Below are 17,622 nucleotides of genomic sequence, written 5' to 3' on the forward strand. Positions count from 1 at the left end.
CAATGGAATATATAGATTAGTGTCAATAGGGTGGGTTTTAAGGAACAGGTGGACTAGGCAAAGGGCCTATTATAATGCCTTTACATTTAAATGACGTCTATAATGTCCAATAAGAGCTCTATGGGACAAATCGGTCAAAGTCAGAATGACATCCATTTTGATCAATGAGCTTCTTTTAAGCCATTTGATTCAGATACTACCTGCGACAAAAACACAGATACAGTATGTTATTAGAATGGATAGGCTATACTCAGTTTGTCATAGTCAACACACAATAAGGCTTACGGATAACAAGGTAGGAAGGCAGAGCACAAGGCAAACTGTTACAAACATGTTTATCACTCAAACTAAATTACAGCAGATCTGTAGTGATGTAGGTCCTCGGGTAATCTATAGTAATAACATGTGCATGTTTTCTAAATACTTACCTACACCTTTGTCAATATCCCAGTCATTAGTCATCTGTTACAGGTGTAGCACAATCATTGAGTGCATGCAAAATAGGCTTATTATGCATGATGATCAAGCTTGCAAAATGATGTCTAGGGGAACTATCAGATGTGCATTTCTGTTTGTTAAAACATTATAGTACCACTTTACACTAGTACCTAGTGGCCTACCCTTAGGCTGATTTGATTTATGACATGGATAATAAGCCTATAGAGCAGGGGTATTCAACTATTATCCTACAAGGTCCGGAGCCTGCAAGTGTTCTGTTCTACCTGATAATTAATTTTAAACACCTTGTGTGCCAGGTCCAGGTCTAAATCAGTCCCTGATTAGAGGGGAACAATGAAAACAAGCAGTGGCACTGGCTTCAAGGTCCAGAGTTGAGTTTGATGGGTATAGAGGGCAAGAATTTGAAACCAGTCAGCAACAAGAGACCAGTTAATGGTTAGAGTAATTTCCATTTCAACACAATCAGTAAAACAATTATACAAAAAAAAAATCAGCTCAGAATTTAAAATATCAAATGATTAAACTCTTAGTGTAGATCTGCTGGACCTTCATATCTAATTTCCTATTTCAATGTATCATCACAAACCCATTCACACAACTGGATTCTCTCTATAGAGGCAAATCACCAATACTGCTGGCATAGTTAGCTGTCAAGTTCATCTGTTGTCCATCCATTGAGCTGGCCCCCAACATAGGAGCATGTGTGAATGAGCAGTCCTTGTTCTCCTAAAATCATCCTTCCTCTGTGTGTGTGAGTCTGTGTGTATGTGCATGTGTGCATGCATGAATAGGATAACAATGAAAAAATAGCACTATGACATAAGCATACGTTTGGTAGGGGGGAACTAAAAAGCAAAGCCGTCAAAATTACAGGATGAGTTGTTTTTGTCAAGTGCAAGTGTTAAAAACTATTCTGTGTTAAGATTGCCTTTATGCTTTGCATGCCTCTTGTCCCCACAACTATACAACAGGGTGTGTGTTGTCATTGGTGGTTTAGTTATCAAGAGTGTATGACAGTGTATGACATTTGACATTGATGCTGTTTACACAACTACTTAATTATTACATCAGTCTGTATGGATTGAAAGGGCCATGTTCATCATTACCACAAAAACACCCACACAGGGAACTGACATACACTGAGTGTACAAAACATTAGGATCAACTTCCTAATATTGAGTTGTGCCCCCTCATGAAGGCCTGCATGTGTGTCAGTGGTCATGTGTCACTATGTACAGTGGGGCAAAAAAGTATTTAGTCAGCCACCAATTGTGCAAGTTCTCCCACTTAAAAAGATGAGAGAGGCCTGTAATTTTCATCATAGATACACTTCAACTATGACAGACAAAATGAGAAAAAAAAATCCAGAAAATCACATTGTAGGATTTTTAATGGATTTATTTGCAAATTATGGTGGAAAATAAGTATTTGGTCACCTACAAACAAGCAAGATTTCTGGCTCTCACATACCTGTAACTTCTTCTTTAATTAAGAGGCTCCTCTGTCCTCCTCTCATTACCTGTATTAATGGCACCTGTTTGAACTTGTTATCAGTATAAAAGACACCTGTCCACAACCTCAAACAGTCACACTCCAAACTCCACTATGGCCAAGACCAAAGAGCTGTCAAAGGACACCAGAAACAAAATTGTAGACCTGCACCAGGCTGGGAAGACTGAATCTGCAATAGGTAAGCAGCTTGGTTTGAAGAAATCAACTGTGGGAGCAATTATTAGGAAATGGAAGACATACAAGACCACTGATAATCTCCCTCGATCTGGGGCTCCACGCAAGATCTCACCCCGTGGGGTCAAAATGATCACAAGAACGGTGAGCAAAAATCCCAGAACCACACGGGGGGACCTAGTGAATGACCTGCAGAGAGCTGGGACCAAAGTAACAAAGCCTACCATACGTAACATACTACGCCGCCAGGGACTCAAATCCTGCAGTGGCAGACGTGTCCCCCTGCTTAAGCCAGTACATGTCCAGGCGAGTCTGAAGTTTGCTAGAGAGCACCATACCTACTGTGAAGCATGGGGGTGGAAACATCATGCTTTGGGGCTGTTTTTCTGCAAAGGGACCAGGACGACTGATCTATGTAAAGGAAAGAATGAATGGGGCCATGTATCGTGAGATTTTGAGTGAAAACCTCCTTCCATCAGCAAGGGCATTGAAGATGAAACGTGGCTGGGTCTTTCAGCATGACAATGATCCCAAACACACCGTCCGGGCAACGAAGGAGTGGCTTCGTAAGAAGCATTTCAAGGTCCTGGAGTGGCCTAGCCAGTCTCCAGATCTCAACCCCATAGAAAATCTTTGGAGGGAGTTGAAAGTCTGTGTTGCCCAGCAACAGCCCCAAAACATCACTGCTCTAGAGGAGATCTGCATGCAGGAATGGGCCAAAATATCAGAAAACTTTTGACCTCTGTCATTGCCAACAAAGGGTATATAACAAAGTATTGAGATAAACTTTTGTTATTGACCAAATACTTACTTTCCACCATAATTTGCAAATAAATTAATTAAAAGTCCTACAATGTGATCTTCTGGATTTTTTTTTCTCATTTTGTCTGTCATAGTTGAAGTGTACCTATGATGAAAATTACAGGCCTCTCTCATCTTTTTAAGTTGGAGAACTTGCACAATTGGTGGCTGACTAAATACTTTTTTGCCCCACTGTATGTGTGGATTGAGAAGTGCATTACCCTCAGAACAGTCTCAATTTGTCAGGGTAGGGACTCTACAAGGTGTGAAAAGTGTTCCACAGGGATGCTGGCCCATGTTGACTCCACTGCTTCCCACAGTTGTGTCAAGTTGGCTGGATGTCCTTTGGGTGGTGGACCATTGTTGATACACACAGGAAACTGTTGAGTGTGAAAAACATAGCAGCGTTGCAGTTCTTGACACACTCAAACCGGTGCGCCTGGCTCCTACTACCACTTTACTTCAGTCAATTAAAAATGATTGTGCAAAAGCCATATTTTTTCTCTTTTACTGAAAATGCTGAGCCTGTGGCCAGCTTGGGGTACGGAGGAACAGAATGATGAGCAAGTTACAATCAGGGATTTTTTGACAATTAAAACCAACAAACAAAGATCAACCATGGCCTCCTGTGGGCCAATTGGAGTCCACAACAACCCTCATAGCAACAGGAGGGAAGAAAACAAGAAAATTATGATAATGGAAAAAAATAGTAGTACAAATGGACCAGTGCATCAACTTCAGTTCATAGGTACAGTGAATATCTGTCTAGGGATTGATTCAAAGTCTAGGTTCAAGCTGTTTTTTTTTGTTTTCAGGTTGTTACAGGCTAGAAGAGTCCGTTCTCCAGTCCGTTCTCAATGAGGCTGTGTCCTTTTTTGTCCCAGCCCCATGTGTGCACTCCGTATGGACAATTTTCCAGCATTCCACTACTGTCCCTTTCTACTCTCATTGGCCAAAGTCAAGAGAAGGGCTAGGTAATCTGGACCCCTTTGACTGCAGCCGACTGGATTCAGAGGGTGCCGAGGACTTTGATTGGCTGATGCTGGAAGACTGGCAGACCAGCAGACACCTCTTCCAGTTACGTCTGAGACTCCGCCTCTTTCTCTACTCCAGCCCCTGGTCGAATGCTCTTGATTGACAGGTACATCTCTTCCTCTGCATCATAGTAGTAGAACTTCCTCAGGTACATGATCAGTGGTCTGGAGAGGGAGAGGTCAAATGAGTAACCCCTTATGCAAAAATATACCTTTACATTATGTTTAGCATGTGAAGTAGTTTTCTTTCTGTGTATAACACTCTCCGTAAAAGAAAGGAAACTGATGATGATGATGATGGATTGCATTAAGTAGTATTCTCTGTGTATAACACTCCATTAAATAAAGGAAACTGATAATGATGATGGATTGCATTAAGTAGTATTCTATCTGTGTATAACACTCCATAAAATAAAGGAAACTGATGATGATGATGATGATGGATTGCATTAAGTAGTATTCTATCTGTGTATAACACTCCATAAAATAAAGGAAACTGATAATGATGATGGATTGCATTAAGTAGTATTCTATCTGTGTATAACACTCCATAAAATAAAGGAAACTGATGATGATGATGATGATGATGGATTGCATTAAGTAGTATTCTATCTGTGTATAACACTCCATAAAATAAAGGAAACTGATAATGATGATGGATTGCATTAAGTAGTATTCTATCTGTGTATAACACTCCATAAAATAAAGGAAACTGATAATGATGATGGATTGCATTAAGTAGTATTCTATCTGTGTATAACACTCCATTAAATAAAGGAAACTGATGATGATGATGATGATGATGATGATGGATTGCAATAAAGTGCAGCTGCTATATATAGCACTTTTCACTTGGTCTCAAAGCGCATCATCCATGTCTAGTCTGTCAGCAATCAAGGATTATTTCCATTAGTTCTTTATTTAAACTAAAATAATATGCTGAGGCATTTCTGTCAAAGCTCAGGAGAGAATGCTAATTCACTAACAACTATTTCCAAGAAAACAAATACAAGGTTAAAATGAATGACTAAATAAATATTTGGGTAAATTGAGTATGGCAGTACTTGGGCAGCGGCAGCTCCTGGATGTGGTCGATGCGGACCATTTGTCGGATGCAGAAGCGACAGAGGTGCTGCAGGGACTTGACGTTGCTGAACCGGGACACTGGGTAGAGCAGCTGCACCGGGGTAGGGGGGAGCCCTGGAACACACACACACACACACACACACACACACACATTCGACACGCACACACGAATGAGCACAAACAACCAATACAGATGTTCGTAACCTCTCAGCAACCTTGTATGCTATGCTTACTGTCATTACAACCACTACACTATGTGGTAGTTTACATAAACATCTAATTGGTTAGGCCGTGTAGGAATGGGGGACGTTTTTACCTGGCACACGTGAACGCAGGAAGTAGAGGAATTTTCCATTTTTGGAGTGCATGATGGCTCGCTCGATAAACTCCACCACAGAATGACATCGGTCCTCAAACTTGGGATGACACCACAAGCTGAATGTCCCTATAGATGGAAACATGGAAGGGACACACCACTGAAGGTTACACCGAACACTCACACGTACATACCATTTAAAGGGGAATGAAATAGAACCAAAAACCATTTAAAGGGGAATGAAATAGAACCTAGTGGTACCACTTTATTTAAAGTGTTCAGGTATAATGCTTTCTTACTTTTTTTAACGGCACATATTATATCATATGTCATGTATCAAACCTGTTTTTCTCAACTACCCTGTGAGTTGGGTGGCTGATATGTGCAGTATGTGTAAAACATAAATAGAATTAACTGCATGCTTTCTGTCTGTCATATATTTACACTGCATGATGAATGTGTCTGTATGTGAGTAAATCCTGTTAGAAGTGCTTTATGCATATGCCATGTATATATTTTTTTTATTTTTTTTTATTTTACCTTTATTTAACCAGGCAAGTCAGTTAAGAACAAATTCTTATTTTCAATGACGGCCTGGGAACAGTGGGTTAACTGCCTGTTCAGGGGCAGAACGACAGATTTGTACCTTGCCAGCTCGGGGGTTTGAACTCACAACCTTCCGGTTACTAGCCCAACGCTCTAACCACTAGGCTACCCTGCCGCCTGCGAGCATGTCGTTCTCGTTTACCCACTTTGTGTGTGGGTGACTCACCACTTTGCTTTGTGTGTGTGTGTCTGTGTGAGTGTATGGGTGTGTGTGCGTGTGTACGTGTGTTAATAAACATAATGACTGAGTGAGTAGCTACAACATTTATATTTGTGTAACTCACCTCTGTAGTGCTCCGTGCGGGTGTTGTGTGTGTAACTCACCTCTGTAGTGCTCCGTACGCGTGTGGTGTGTGTAACTCACCTCTGTAGTGCTCCGTACGCGTGTGGTGTGTGTAACTCACCTCTGTAGTGCTCCGTGCGGGTGTTGTGTGTGTAACTCACCTCTGTAGTGCTCCGTACGCGTGTTGTGTGTGTAACTCACCTCTGTAGTGCTCCGTGCGGGTGTTGTGTGTGTAACTCACCTCTGTAGTGCTCCGTACGCGTGTGGTGTGTGTAACTCACCTCTGTAGTGCTCCGTACGCGTGTGGTGTGTGTAACTCACCTCTGTAGTGCTCCATGCGGGTGTTGTGTGTGTAACTCACCTCTGTAGTGCTCCGTACGCGTGTGGTGTGTGTAACTCACCTCTGTAGTGCTCCGTGCGGGTGTTGTGTGTGTAACTCACCTCTGTAGTGCTCCGTGCGGGTGTTGTGTGTGTAACTCACCTCTGTAGTGCTCCGTGCGGGTGTTGTGTGTGTAACTCACTTCTGTAGTGCTCCGTACGTGTGTTGTGTGTGTAACTCACCTCTGTAGTGCTCCGTACGCGTGTGGTGTGTGTAACTCACCTCTGTAGTGCTCCGTGCGGGTGTTGTGTGTGTAACTCACCTCTGTAGTGCTCCGTACGCGTGCGGTGTGTGTAACTCACCTCTGTAGTGCTCCGTGCGCGTGTTGTGTGTGTAGCTCACCTCTGTAGTGCTCCGTGCGCGTGTTGTGTGTGTAGCTCACCTCTGTAGTGCTCCGTGCGGGTGTTGTGTGTGTAGCTCACCTCTGTAGTGCTCCGTACGCGTGTGGTGTGTGTAACTCACCTCTGTAGTGCTCTGTGCGCGTGTGGTGTGTGTAACTCACCTCTGTAGTGCTCCGTGCGCGTGTTGTGTGTGTAGCTCACCTCTGTAGTGCTCCGTGCGGGTGTTGTGTGTGTAACTCACCTCTGTAGTGCTCCGTACGCGTGTGGTGTGTGTAACTCACCTCTGTAGTGCTCCGTGCGCGTGTTGTGTGTGTAGCTCACCTCTGTAGTGCTCCGTGCGGGTGTTGTGTGTGTAGCTCACCTCTGTAGTGCTCCGTGCGGGTGTTGTGTGTGTAACTCACCTCTGTAGTGCTCCGTACGCGTGCGGTGTGTGTAACTCACCTCTGTAGTGCTCCGTGCGCGTGTGGTGTGTGTAGCTCACCTCTGTAGTGCTCCGTACGCGTGTGGTGTGTGTAACTCACCTCTCTAGTGCTCCGTGCACGTGTGGTGTGTGTAACTCACCTCTGTAGTGCTCCGTGCGCGTGTGGTGTGTGTAACTCACCTTTGTAGTGCTCCGTGCGCGTGTGGTGTGTGTAACTCACCTCTATAGTGCTCCATGCGCGTGTGGTGTGTAACTCCCTGGGAGCGGAAGCTGAGGCTGAGGATGTAGCGGGGGTCAGAGCTGTCCCTCACCAGGAACGCCCCGTCAGGCTTCCCCTTCAACTTCATCTCTGCATCTTCCCAGTTCATAGGACCCCAATACCAGCCACACTGGGGATAGACATGTAGATGATTATGAATGAATATCATAGAAACATACACACACACACACACACACCATCCATATAATCGAATACAAACACAGAACTGAATTAATGTCATGAGGCAGTTATTTTCAATTAAAGGTTTGTTATTACACACACACACACACACCCACACTTGGCAGTTATTATCAATTAAAGGTTTGTTATCACACACACGCCAAGGCAGTTATCATCAATTAAAGGTTTGTTATCACACACACACCCACCCACACCAAGGCAGTTATTATCAATTAAAGGTTTGTACCTATTTGTTAGTATGTAACCCAATCGATTAGTAGTGATTCAATCAATATGTATGATTATTTGCGAGTGTTGGTGAGTGTGTCGCAATTACTTTTTCCAGCTCTCTCAGACTAGCGGTGAAGTTGCTGGCCTCAGGCCGCCTCAGAGGACAGAGCCTTGGGGGCGGGGCCAACCTGGAAGGGGGAGGAGCTGAGAGGAGCTGTGAAGAGGTGGAGTGAGGCAGGGCCCGGAGGAATGCATCTGAAACAAATAGAGAAATATTCAGCTAGACACAATGATATGAATGTGTAGCACAAACCATTGCATTTGGTATAAATGGGAGTCGCAAGAAAGAACAAGTTACATGCATAGATCTCAAGTTAGGACTTGTAACTAATAGATGATAACAGTGTTCAGTTTGAGTAAGACTGCTTAGACAGACCAGGTGCCACAAATACTCATTCTCAAAGCATATAATACAAATATTAGACAAGCATTGGTTTCCGACCGCACACCATGCACCTTCACGATTCATTTCCACGCTGATCGGTCTGTATAGTCTCTCCTGAATACAAGCACTTACAGTATTTCACCTGAGGGAAATTATGCAACCTTCACCACAACACGCAAGTGTCACACCATATCACTCTATGAACTTAGGCATTAGCCGACAGGCATATAGGTTTTATGTTACATATATATTCAGAACTGCAGATATTACACGTATGAAGGATTACTGATCTATTCACACGTTTATAAATACAGCATTATAAATATATCATATTGGTACTGTTTTTGTATTATGGTGCTCTATTACGATACCGTCCGCCCGTTTGCCCCATGCACAGCTCCCAGCTCTCTGCTCTCTGGTGTCTTACCATTGAGGCTGATACTATGCTGGATGGTGGCATGGGAGGGATGAGGAGGAGGAAGAGGCAGGGGAAGGGACTGTAGGGAGGCCCCCATAACACTCACTAGGAAAGGACCAGGCTGCGGCCCACCTATGTCATCTGGAACAGAGCAGGGGGGAAGGGGGGTTTCAGACCAGGGAGGGGTCTATATCACAGGCTTTCTCAACTCCGCTCCTTTGGACCCACTGTGGTATGAAGTTTTCATCTCAACTTTTTTTTATATATATATATTTTTTAATGCACTCCTTGAAGTATTCTAGGGTAACTAACAAATCAAAACTACATCTGATGTAAGTTGATATTTATAGGTTGCGAGAAATGGGTGATTCAACGTGACATTCAGCAAATTGGTTTGTCCTTGTTCCACTGCTTGGCTGAACATTCAATTCTGATAGGTCGAGAGGGTGGGTCCCCAGGATCAACGTTGAGAAACACTGGTCTGTAAGGCCACAATACAACAGTCCCTCATGGGTGTTGATGTGAGTGTTGCCGTGGGGATCAGAGAAGGTGTAAAGCTATTAGGCTCTCCATCACCATAGAACAGAATGGGTATGTTTATATACTGTGATATAGCTTTCAGGGGAGGGAGGTAATACAGTGGGTATAGGAGAGTGGGGTGAGTGAGGGTATGCAGTAATCATTTTTAGTGTTTATGTGTGCCTACAGGTACAATCATAAGCAAAAGAGATGCGTGCAAGAAAGGGAAGGACACAAGGAAACACACAGAGAAAAATAGGCTACTCTACAGAGAGACACACAGAGAGAAAGAGAGAAAGAACAGAGAAAGAAAGGAGGTAAAGTACCTAATAGACTGAGACTTCTGCGTGGCGGAGGTGGAGGCGTGGGAGGGTGCGGAGTGTTCGCCCCTCTCCTCGAAATATCCACATCCACCAATGAAACAGTCTCGCCTGCACCCAGAAATGGAAAGAAGGAAAGAGAGAGAGGGAATGTGAGAAAGGAAATGATAGAGGAAGAGAGTGATGCTAGTAAAGAAAAGTGAGTTCTTGGACCAGAGTTTGCCTCCTCAGACAAGAAATGGTAGAGCCCCTTACCAGTGAAAGGAGCAAAGGAAGCAGGAGAGAAAGCACTTTGGGCCCTGGTCATTCGGGGTTGGCTGTGGCAAGAGAAAGACAGCAAAATAGGAATGAAATAAGTTATAGAGGGATGGAATATAGAGGTGATCGGGTGAAAAATAGATATTAGAGTTAGGTAGCCTAGATTTAGAGAAACCCAGATTTAGAAACAATTCTGACAGTTCTGGGCCTATAATATCCGGATAGAAAATATTATATTTTAGGATAGGCTCTACAATAGTACCTGGCACTGTAACCAATCAATAAATTAGTTGATCTCTATAGCCTGCTATAAATTATAGGTATACAATCAGTAATTACTCACAATGCTTAAAAGTGTTGAAGTTCTTACCTGTCCACGTCATGCTCCCCACCACTTCCACTGGCCATGTCCATCAGACTTCCAGCGGAGGAGATTGAATAGGCCACTGATGGCCTCTTATCCAGAAGGCTATTGGAACCACTACAGCTTTTAGTTCTGAAAAGTTTACTCAGGCGTATTTTAAGTGAGCCCTTTCTGGACTTCCCTGGAACTTTGAGTGTTTTGTCGACCCGACCGGTTGGAGTCCGGGGCTCACTGACGCACTTGTCTGCCCGCTTCCGGGGTGTAGATGCCTGGCTAGGGGTTGGACTGACAGGTCGGTCCGAGCTCGGTGTAGCCGCAGGTAATGTCGACACCTCCGGATTCTGTTCTGTATCCCCCGGGCTCGGTTGAGTTGGGTTAGGTACGTTTCCATGCAGGCTACATACTTGTGCGTCACCGTGCGCCGACGGACAAGGTTCTCCAGCCACCCCTTCCATCTGTCTGGTCAACTCTGCCTGAAAGCTACTGAGAGAAAATGCACCTGACATCTTCTGAACTCGACGTGCTCGACTTTCATCCGAATCATCCTCTGGGCATCCAGTGATACCCAGCCTGGCCACGTCCCCAGTCCCCAGCCCCTCTAGCACCAACAAAGCATCGCTAGTCTCAGTGGGGTCATCCCCATGCCCCATCCCCGCTGGTGCCGGACCATGTGCGCCCTGACACGAGCACTGGGGCATCGCCCCGTCCTTGAATAATATCTTGGGTACCGCGCCGAGCCCCAGCTCCCCGAACCTTCTGGCCAGGTCGAACACTGGGCCGTCGGGCAGATCCCCGGTTGTGCACCCCCATTTCGACTCTATCATTGTGAAATGATTGGATTTATCCCTTAAGGGAGGCCAGTCTGATGGGTTGGTGATCAAACTGTGCCGGTGGCATAGCTCACCTCCCTCGATATCGGCAGCAACCGTGGATAATACCACCCGGGGATGCAGACCCCAGCTCTGGGACAGATGGTTCTGCTGTTGCGCGTCGCCGGCACTGAGCGTATTGTTATTGATGCCTCCGGTTAGGTCGGAGACAGAGCCGGAGGTCTTGTCCAAACCAATATGTTTCCTCGACTGATTCCGACCGTCGGATTCACATTCTAAAATCCCCTCACCATCCCTCAATATGTTAGGAAACACAAGGAGCTGAGGCCGTAAGCCGCCTCTGTGAGCAAACTCAAAGCCCTTGGCCTCCATGGCGCTGTGTGGAGGAGGAATAGACACCGACGGTTTAGTCGCCATCACCCGGCTGTCAGGTGCCGCCGTTCCGCCGCTCTGCTGTGCATCGTTCAGCGAAGAGAGATTGCCGGAATGCGCGAGGCCTGTCGTGGGATCTCGGGCGAATTCCAAGCCCCCTTTCATGTTGCTATGAGCCAAGACCTCTTTACCGAGTCCTGCCACCACTCCACCCGACGACAGATTCCCATTCTCCTCGTCCAAGCGGTCATCCTCGGCCGCGGAAACCAGGCGCATCAAGACAAAATCGGGAGACATATCTTGCGCGTTGTTCATAATTATTCCTCAATTCACGAAAGGGAATAAACGAGTTCTACGCTTCACATAGCTACCGCCGTTTGATGGATCCCCGTTGTCTTATAATAAAGAAGGGCCAAAGCGCTATCTACCATAAATAGGCTACAAGCGAATAAACTATTTCAAGCGTTCTTTCATTATCGCACAGATAAGCGCCTACAAAAAAAACGACATCCATTTATATTCTAACGAAGACCGAGCGAGCGCACGCATAAATATATCCAGCTTGCTGTTGTAAGCAGGCGAACCCCGGGGTCAAACATACGGTCTCATTTGTTAGAATAAAAAGCCTCACAAATCTGACCACTCTCTCTCTCTTTCTCTCCCTATCTCTATCTCTCTCTCTCTCCGGTTCCCAGCGAAGCCCCACCCGCTCCCTCACTTCCGCAAATCCTATGCATTCTGTGTTCAGTGTGTTACTTTGTGTACCTTGTCTCTGTCTCCCTCTCCCTCCCCCGTTTCAATTCAATTCAAGGGGCTTTATTGGCATGGGAAACATATGTTAACATTGCCAAAGCAAGTAAGGTAGATTATATACAAAGTGAAATAAACAATAAAAATGAAGAATAGAATAAAGACATTACAAATGTCATATTATGTATATATACAGTGTTGTAACGTACAAAGGGTTAAAGTAGAAAAGGGTAAATAAATAAGCATAAATATGGGTTGTATTTACAATGGTGTTTGTTCTTCACTAGTTGACCTTTTCTTGTGGCAACAGGTCACAAATCTTGCTGCTGTGATGGCACACTGTGTTATATCACCCAGTAGATATGGGAGTTTATCAAAATCAGGTTTGATTTCAAATTCTTTGTGGATCTGTGTAATCTGAGGGAAATACGTGTCTCTAATATGGTCATATTGCAATATTTAGGCTACTATGCAAGTCACTGATTGCAAAGTAGCCTAGCACTCTGAAATGATTCATTATTTGTTTAATTTTGTGTGTATTTTTTAAATTGCTAGATATTACTGCACTGTTGGAGCTAGAAAACACAAGCATTTTGCTGCACCTGCGATAACATCTGCAAATCTGTGTACACGACCAATAAACCTTCATTTGATTTCTCTCTCTAATATGGTGCAGGAGGTTAGGAAGTGCAGCTTCAGTTTCCATCTACTTTTGTGGGCAGTGTGCACATAGCCTTTCTCTCTCTGTAGTGTGAAGTGATGAGAGAGAGAGAACGAGAGAGAGAGAATCAAATGAAAGTTTATTGCTCGTGTACACAGATTTGCAGATGTTATCGCAGGTGCAGCAAAATGCCTGTGTTTTCTAGCTCCAACAGTGCAGTAATATCTAGCAATACAAAAAAAATACACACAAAATAAAACAAATAACGAAAAATGTCAGAATGCTAGGCTACTTTGCAATTTGTGACTTGCATAGTAGTCTAAATATTCCAACATTCAAATTGTTCCTATTATTGACATTGATTGGGGGAAATTAATTCAATACCGGACTATATTTGTTGTTGCTGAATTTTATTGATTGATGGCTGTATAATAGGCTATGGATTGATTCATTGCAAGAATCAGCATAGTAATAACATCCGTAATAGTTTAGGCAATAATAAACATTTAGTATGCAAGGCCTATTTTGATTTCACTGCATGCCTTGGCAAATTATTGCATGACTTCAACAAATTAGTCCATTATTTTCTCCAGTGCACAGAATAAAAATCTGACCACTTGTGCCAATGGCTGTGGGCAGTGCTGGGCACCTGTTCTGCTCAGTCTGTTCTTGGCATCTCACCGCCCAGTCTTCGCCAACTTAAAAGCTGTGTCAATTTCAATTCAATTTGGCTCAGGAAGAAATAATCTAACATTGTGCTTTTAAAGTGACTAAGGAAATTAGGGGAGAAAAAATAAGAAATAAAAGATTCAGATTCTATTCTACTCCAGACTGTGACACATCGTCAAAACATCCTGGACGAGAGTCCTTACACAGGCCCTCACACTCTATGACTGCACTTCAAAACATAAATAATGGTGATTCAGCAATCCATGTGTCACTCATAAAATGTAATGTCATAGAATAGAACAGGATAGAATATAAATTCCACCAATTCATTTTCAAAAGATAAATCATCAATGCATGGGCATTTATAATTAGACCTCTCCTATCATAACCATTTGACTTCCACTTGTAGCCTGCTAGATCCAGAGGAGTGGCCTCCTAGACTGCACTCATTGTTCCCCAATTAAAGTGATAAGACATGATTGGGTAATTCTAGAGCCTCCCATCAGAGCAAGCAGCACGGGTCCTCAGCTTGACAACCTACATTTCAGAAATGCCTATCTCCCCTTGTTGGTTACCCTATTTCAGATTTCAGGATGCTATCAATTTCCTACACCTCTCATATACAAAACACACCACCTTGCAGACAAAGGATGACAAAGGTTTTCACCCATAAATCATGACTCATTCAATCCATTGTAAAAATACAATTGAAGTCGGAAGTTTACATAAACTTAGGTTGGAGTCATTAAAACTCGTTTTTCAACCACTCCACAAATTTCTTGTTAACAAACTATAGTTTTGGCAAGTCAGTTAGGACATCTACTTTGTGGATGACAGGTAATTTCTCCAACAATTGTTTACAGACAGATTATTTCACTTATAATTCACTGTGTCACAATTCCAGTGGGTCAGAAGTTTAAATACACTAATTTGATTGTGCCTTTAAACAGCTTGGAAAATTCCAGAAAATTATGTCATGGCTTTTAGAAGCTTCTGATAGGCTTAATGACATAATTTGAGTCAATTGGAGGTGTACCTGTGGATCTATTTCAAGGCCTACCTTCAAACTCAGTGCCTCTTTGCTTGACATCATGGAAAAATCAAAAGAAATCAGCAAAGAAGTCAGAAAAATAATTGTAGACCTCCACAAGTCTGGTTCATCCTTGGAAGCAATTTCCAAATGCCTGGAGGTACCACGTTCATCTGTACAAACAATAGTACGCAAGTATAAACACTATGGGACCACGCAGCCGTCATACCGCTCAGGAAGGAGAAGCATTCTGTCTCCTAGAGATGAACATACTTTGGTGCGAAAAGTGCAAATAAATCCCAGAACAACATCAAAGGACCCTGTGAAGATGCTGGAGGAAACAGGTACAAAAGTATCTATATCCACAGTAAAACGAGTCGTAGATCGACATAACCTGAAAGGCCGCTCAGCAAGGAAGAAGCCACTGCTCCAAAACTGCCATAAAAAAGCCTGACTACCGTTTAAAACAAAAATAGAACTGTTTGGCCATAATGACCATTGTTATGTTTGGAGGAAAAAGGGGATGGCTTGCAAGCCGAAGAACACCATCCCAAACGTGAAGCACGGGGGTGGCAGCATCATGTTGTGAGGTGCTTTGCTGCAGGAGGGACTGATGCACTTCACAAAATAGATGGCATCATTAGGTAGGAAAATTATGTGGATATATTAAAGCAACATTTCAAGACATCAGTCAGGAAGTTAAAGCTTGGTCGTAAATCTGTTTTCCAAATGGACAATAACCCCAAGCATACTTCCAACGTTGTGGCAAAATGGCTTAAGAACATCAAAGTCAAGGTATTGGAGTGGCCGTCACAAAGCCCTGACCTCAATCCTATAGAACATTTGTGGGCAGAACTTAAAAAGCGTGTGCAAGCAAGGAGGCCTACAAACCTGACTCAGTTACACCAGCTCTGTCAGGAGTGGGCCAAAATTCAACCAACTTTTTGTGGGAAGCTTGTGGAAGGCTACCTGAAACATTTGACCCAAGTTAAACAATTTAAAGGCAATGCTACCAAATACTAATTGAGTGTATGTAAACTTCTGACCCACTGGGAATGTGATGAAAGAAATAAAAGCTGAAATAAATCATTCTCTCAACTATTATTCTGACATTTCACATTCTTAAAATATAGTGGTGATCCTAACTGACCTAAGACATGGAATTTGTACTAGGATTAAATGTCAGGAATTGTGAAAACCTGAGTTTAAATGTATTTGGCTAAGGTGTATGTAAACCTCCGACTTTAACTTTATATATTTTTTATTTACATCTCTCAACCAGAAGGTGGTGCTACAGGCCACCAATGATGGTAAACCCACAAGTCCAGTTGAATACAAATGACCATAGTGGAATGGATGGAAAATACATTTAATTCTTGATGAATGCTAGCTGTATGTAAACACATATATTTAAGTCAATGAGATGGTGCAAAGTAATGCATTATCAAGATCACAGATAGTGTTTAATTCAAAAGCTGCTCATACTGGTAATGTTGGACAGGGTTGGCAACACAAGGGGCTGAAAATGCACATATGCTCAACTATAAAATTGATTGCTTATCTAGGGTGTCCTGATTGTGAGATTTGCATTGCCATTAAGTCCTGAATGTGAGATTTAAATGGATGTATACATAAACACAGACTATGCACTGATCATTAGGTATCTTAACATTTACAAGCAGGCTTAATTCTGTATTACTATGAACAAACTCCCAACTACATACAGTAAAAGCACAGGCACATTTGAACACACAGAAACACACAGATTATACACACTTAAATACACACACACACACACACACACACACACACACACACACACACACACACACACACACACACACACACACACACACACACACACACACGGACCCACACCAACAAATACGTTGATAAAGTCTGCACATACATTCATACAACTGCAATCAATGTACTGTGACATACACACACACGCACACACACACATCTGTACAGCCTCATTGCCTTCCCACACCACTGCAGCACCTCCCCTGCTCTGCAGTCCTGGGTGGGGGTAGGGGGCCCACAGGAATGGATGAAAATTCTCAGAAGCCCGTTGCCATGGCACCAAAACAAGGATTTGCCTGCATCACCCAGAGCCTGCTCCATCACTGCGATATGGGATGGGGTGGGAGGTGTCTCTCTCTCTCTCTCTCTCTCTCTCTCTCTCTATCACAATCACACTCGCTCCCTCTCACACACACAAACACTCCCCCTCTCTCTCTCCTTCTCTCCCAACCTCCCTTCTTCCATCATTCTAAGTGATGATGAATACTGAATCGTATGATAAGGGAGATTCCCATTTTATAGCCAAACATAACGACACTCAATATGAATCTATCTCCACCTGTTCACTAAATAGACACGGGCAATCTATTTGTCAACACACATCATACAGCTGAAAGCATCATCATATCTATAGAATCCCTGGCTTCCCTTACAGTGTGTGTCACTGTGTACATATTCCAGGATGATCAAAGAGCAGCCTGGTCCTTCATCCACTCTCCTGGCTGACCCCGCTGGAATGCCAGGGGTTAATCCATCGAGTGCACGATTCTGATGGATCCCCAAATACATGCGGATTAACCCTCATCCTGCATCATCCTCTCTCCTCTTTGCGCTGCAGACACACACACACACACACACACACACACACACACACACAAACACACACACACACACACACACACTAAAACACACACAAAGACACACACAGACATACACGGCCATCCCTGCCACCAACAGATATGCACTCTCATCACTCCATGGGCACAACAGTTACATTAGCATCTCCAGCAGCATACTGAGGGGGAATCACAGAAAGAGAGAGAGGGAGGGGGAGAGAGAGAGAGGGGAGGTAGAGGTTGAGGAGCAGGGGTAATCACC

General features: G+C 43.6%; 1 protein-coding gene and 1 long non-coding RNA gene across 3 annotated transcripts; one reads left to right on the forward strand and one right to left on the reverse strand.

Annotated features, from left to right (window-relative positions):
- Positions 1 to 153: 153 nt before the first annotated feature.
- On the forward strand, positions 154 to 4,705 carry LOC110493622 (uncharacterized). The gene is made up of 2 exons (XR_002469180.3): positions 154 to 295; positions 3,762 to 4,705. It is a non-coding gene; the product is annotated as an uncharacterized LOC110493622 (long non-coding RNA).
- Positions 322 to 12,350, reverse strand: LOC110493608 (suppressor of cytokine signaling 7). 2 transcript variants are annotated; one of them, XM_036949578.2, is made up of 9 exons: positions 10,413 to 12,350; positions 10,040 to 10,101; positions 9,791 to 9,895; positions 8,955 to 9,086; positions 8,189 to 8,337; positions 7,633 to 7,801; positions 5,383 to 5,511; positions 5,045 to 5,180; positions 322 to 4,145 (listed from the first exon to the last, which is right to left on the reverse strand). In XM_036949578.2, exons 1-9 carry the CDS (start codon positions 11,921 to 11,923, stop codon positions 4,025 to 4,027), a joined length of 2,514 nt encoding a protein of 837 aa, XP_036805473.2. In that variant the 5' UTR covers positions 11,924 to 12,350; the 3' UTR covers positions 322 to 4,024. The 2 variants fall into 2 exon arrangements, with proteins under 2 accessions (XP_036805473.2, XP_036805474.2); XM_036949579.2 differs by lacking the exon at positions 8,955 to 9,086 and having other exon boundaries at positions 1,843 to 4,145; positions 10,413 to 12,312.
- Positions 12,351 to 17,622: the final 5,272 nt, after the last annotated feature.

This window comes from Oncorhynchus mykiss, chromosome 17 (genome assembly GCF_057628025.1).
Source record: "Oncorhynchus mykiss isolate SJ-2025 chromosome 17, ASM5762802v1, whole genome shotgun sequence".
NCBI lineage: Eukaryota > Metazoa > Chordata > Actinopteri > Salmoniformes > Salmonidae > Oncorhynchus > Oncorhynchus mykiss.

Coding starts and splice junctions, on each gene's coding strand:
- LOC110493608 (XM_036949578.2), bottom strand. CDS start 11,923: ATGAACAACGCGCAAGATATGTCTCCCGATTTTGTCTTGATGCGCCTG. Junction 9,087..9,790: donor CAGAAGTCTCAGTCTATTAG/GTACTTTACCTC, acceptor GCTCTGTTCCAG/ATGACATAGGTGGGCCGCAG. Junction 8,338..8,954: donor GCATAGTATCAGCCTCAATG/GTAAGACACCAG, acceptor TATTTGTTTCAG/ATGCATTCCTCCGGGCCCTG.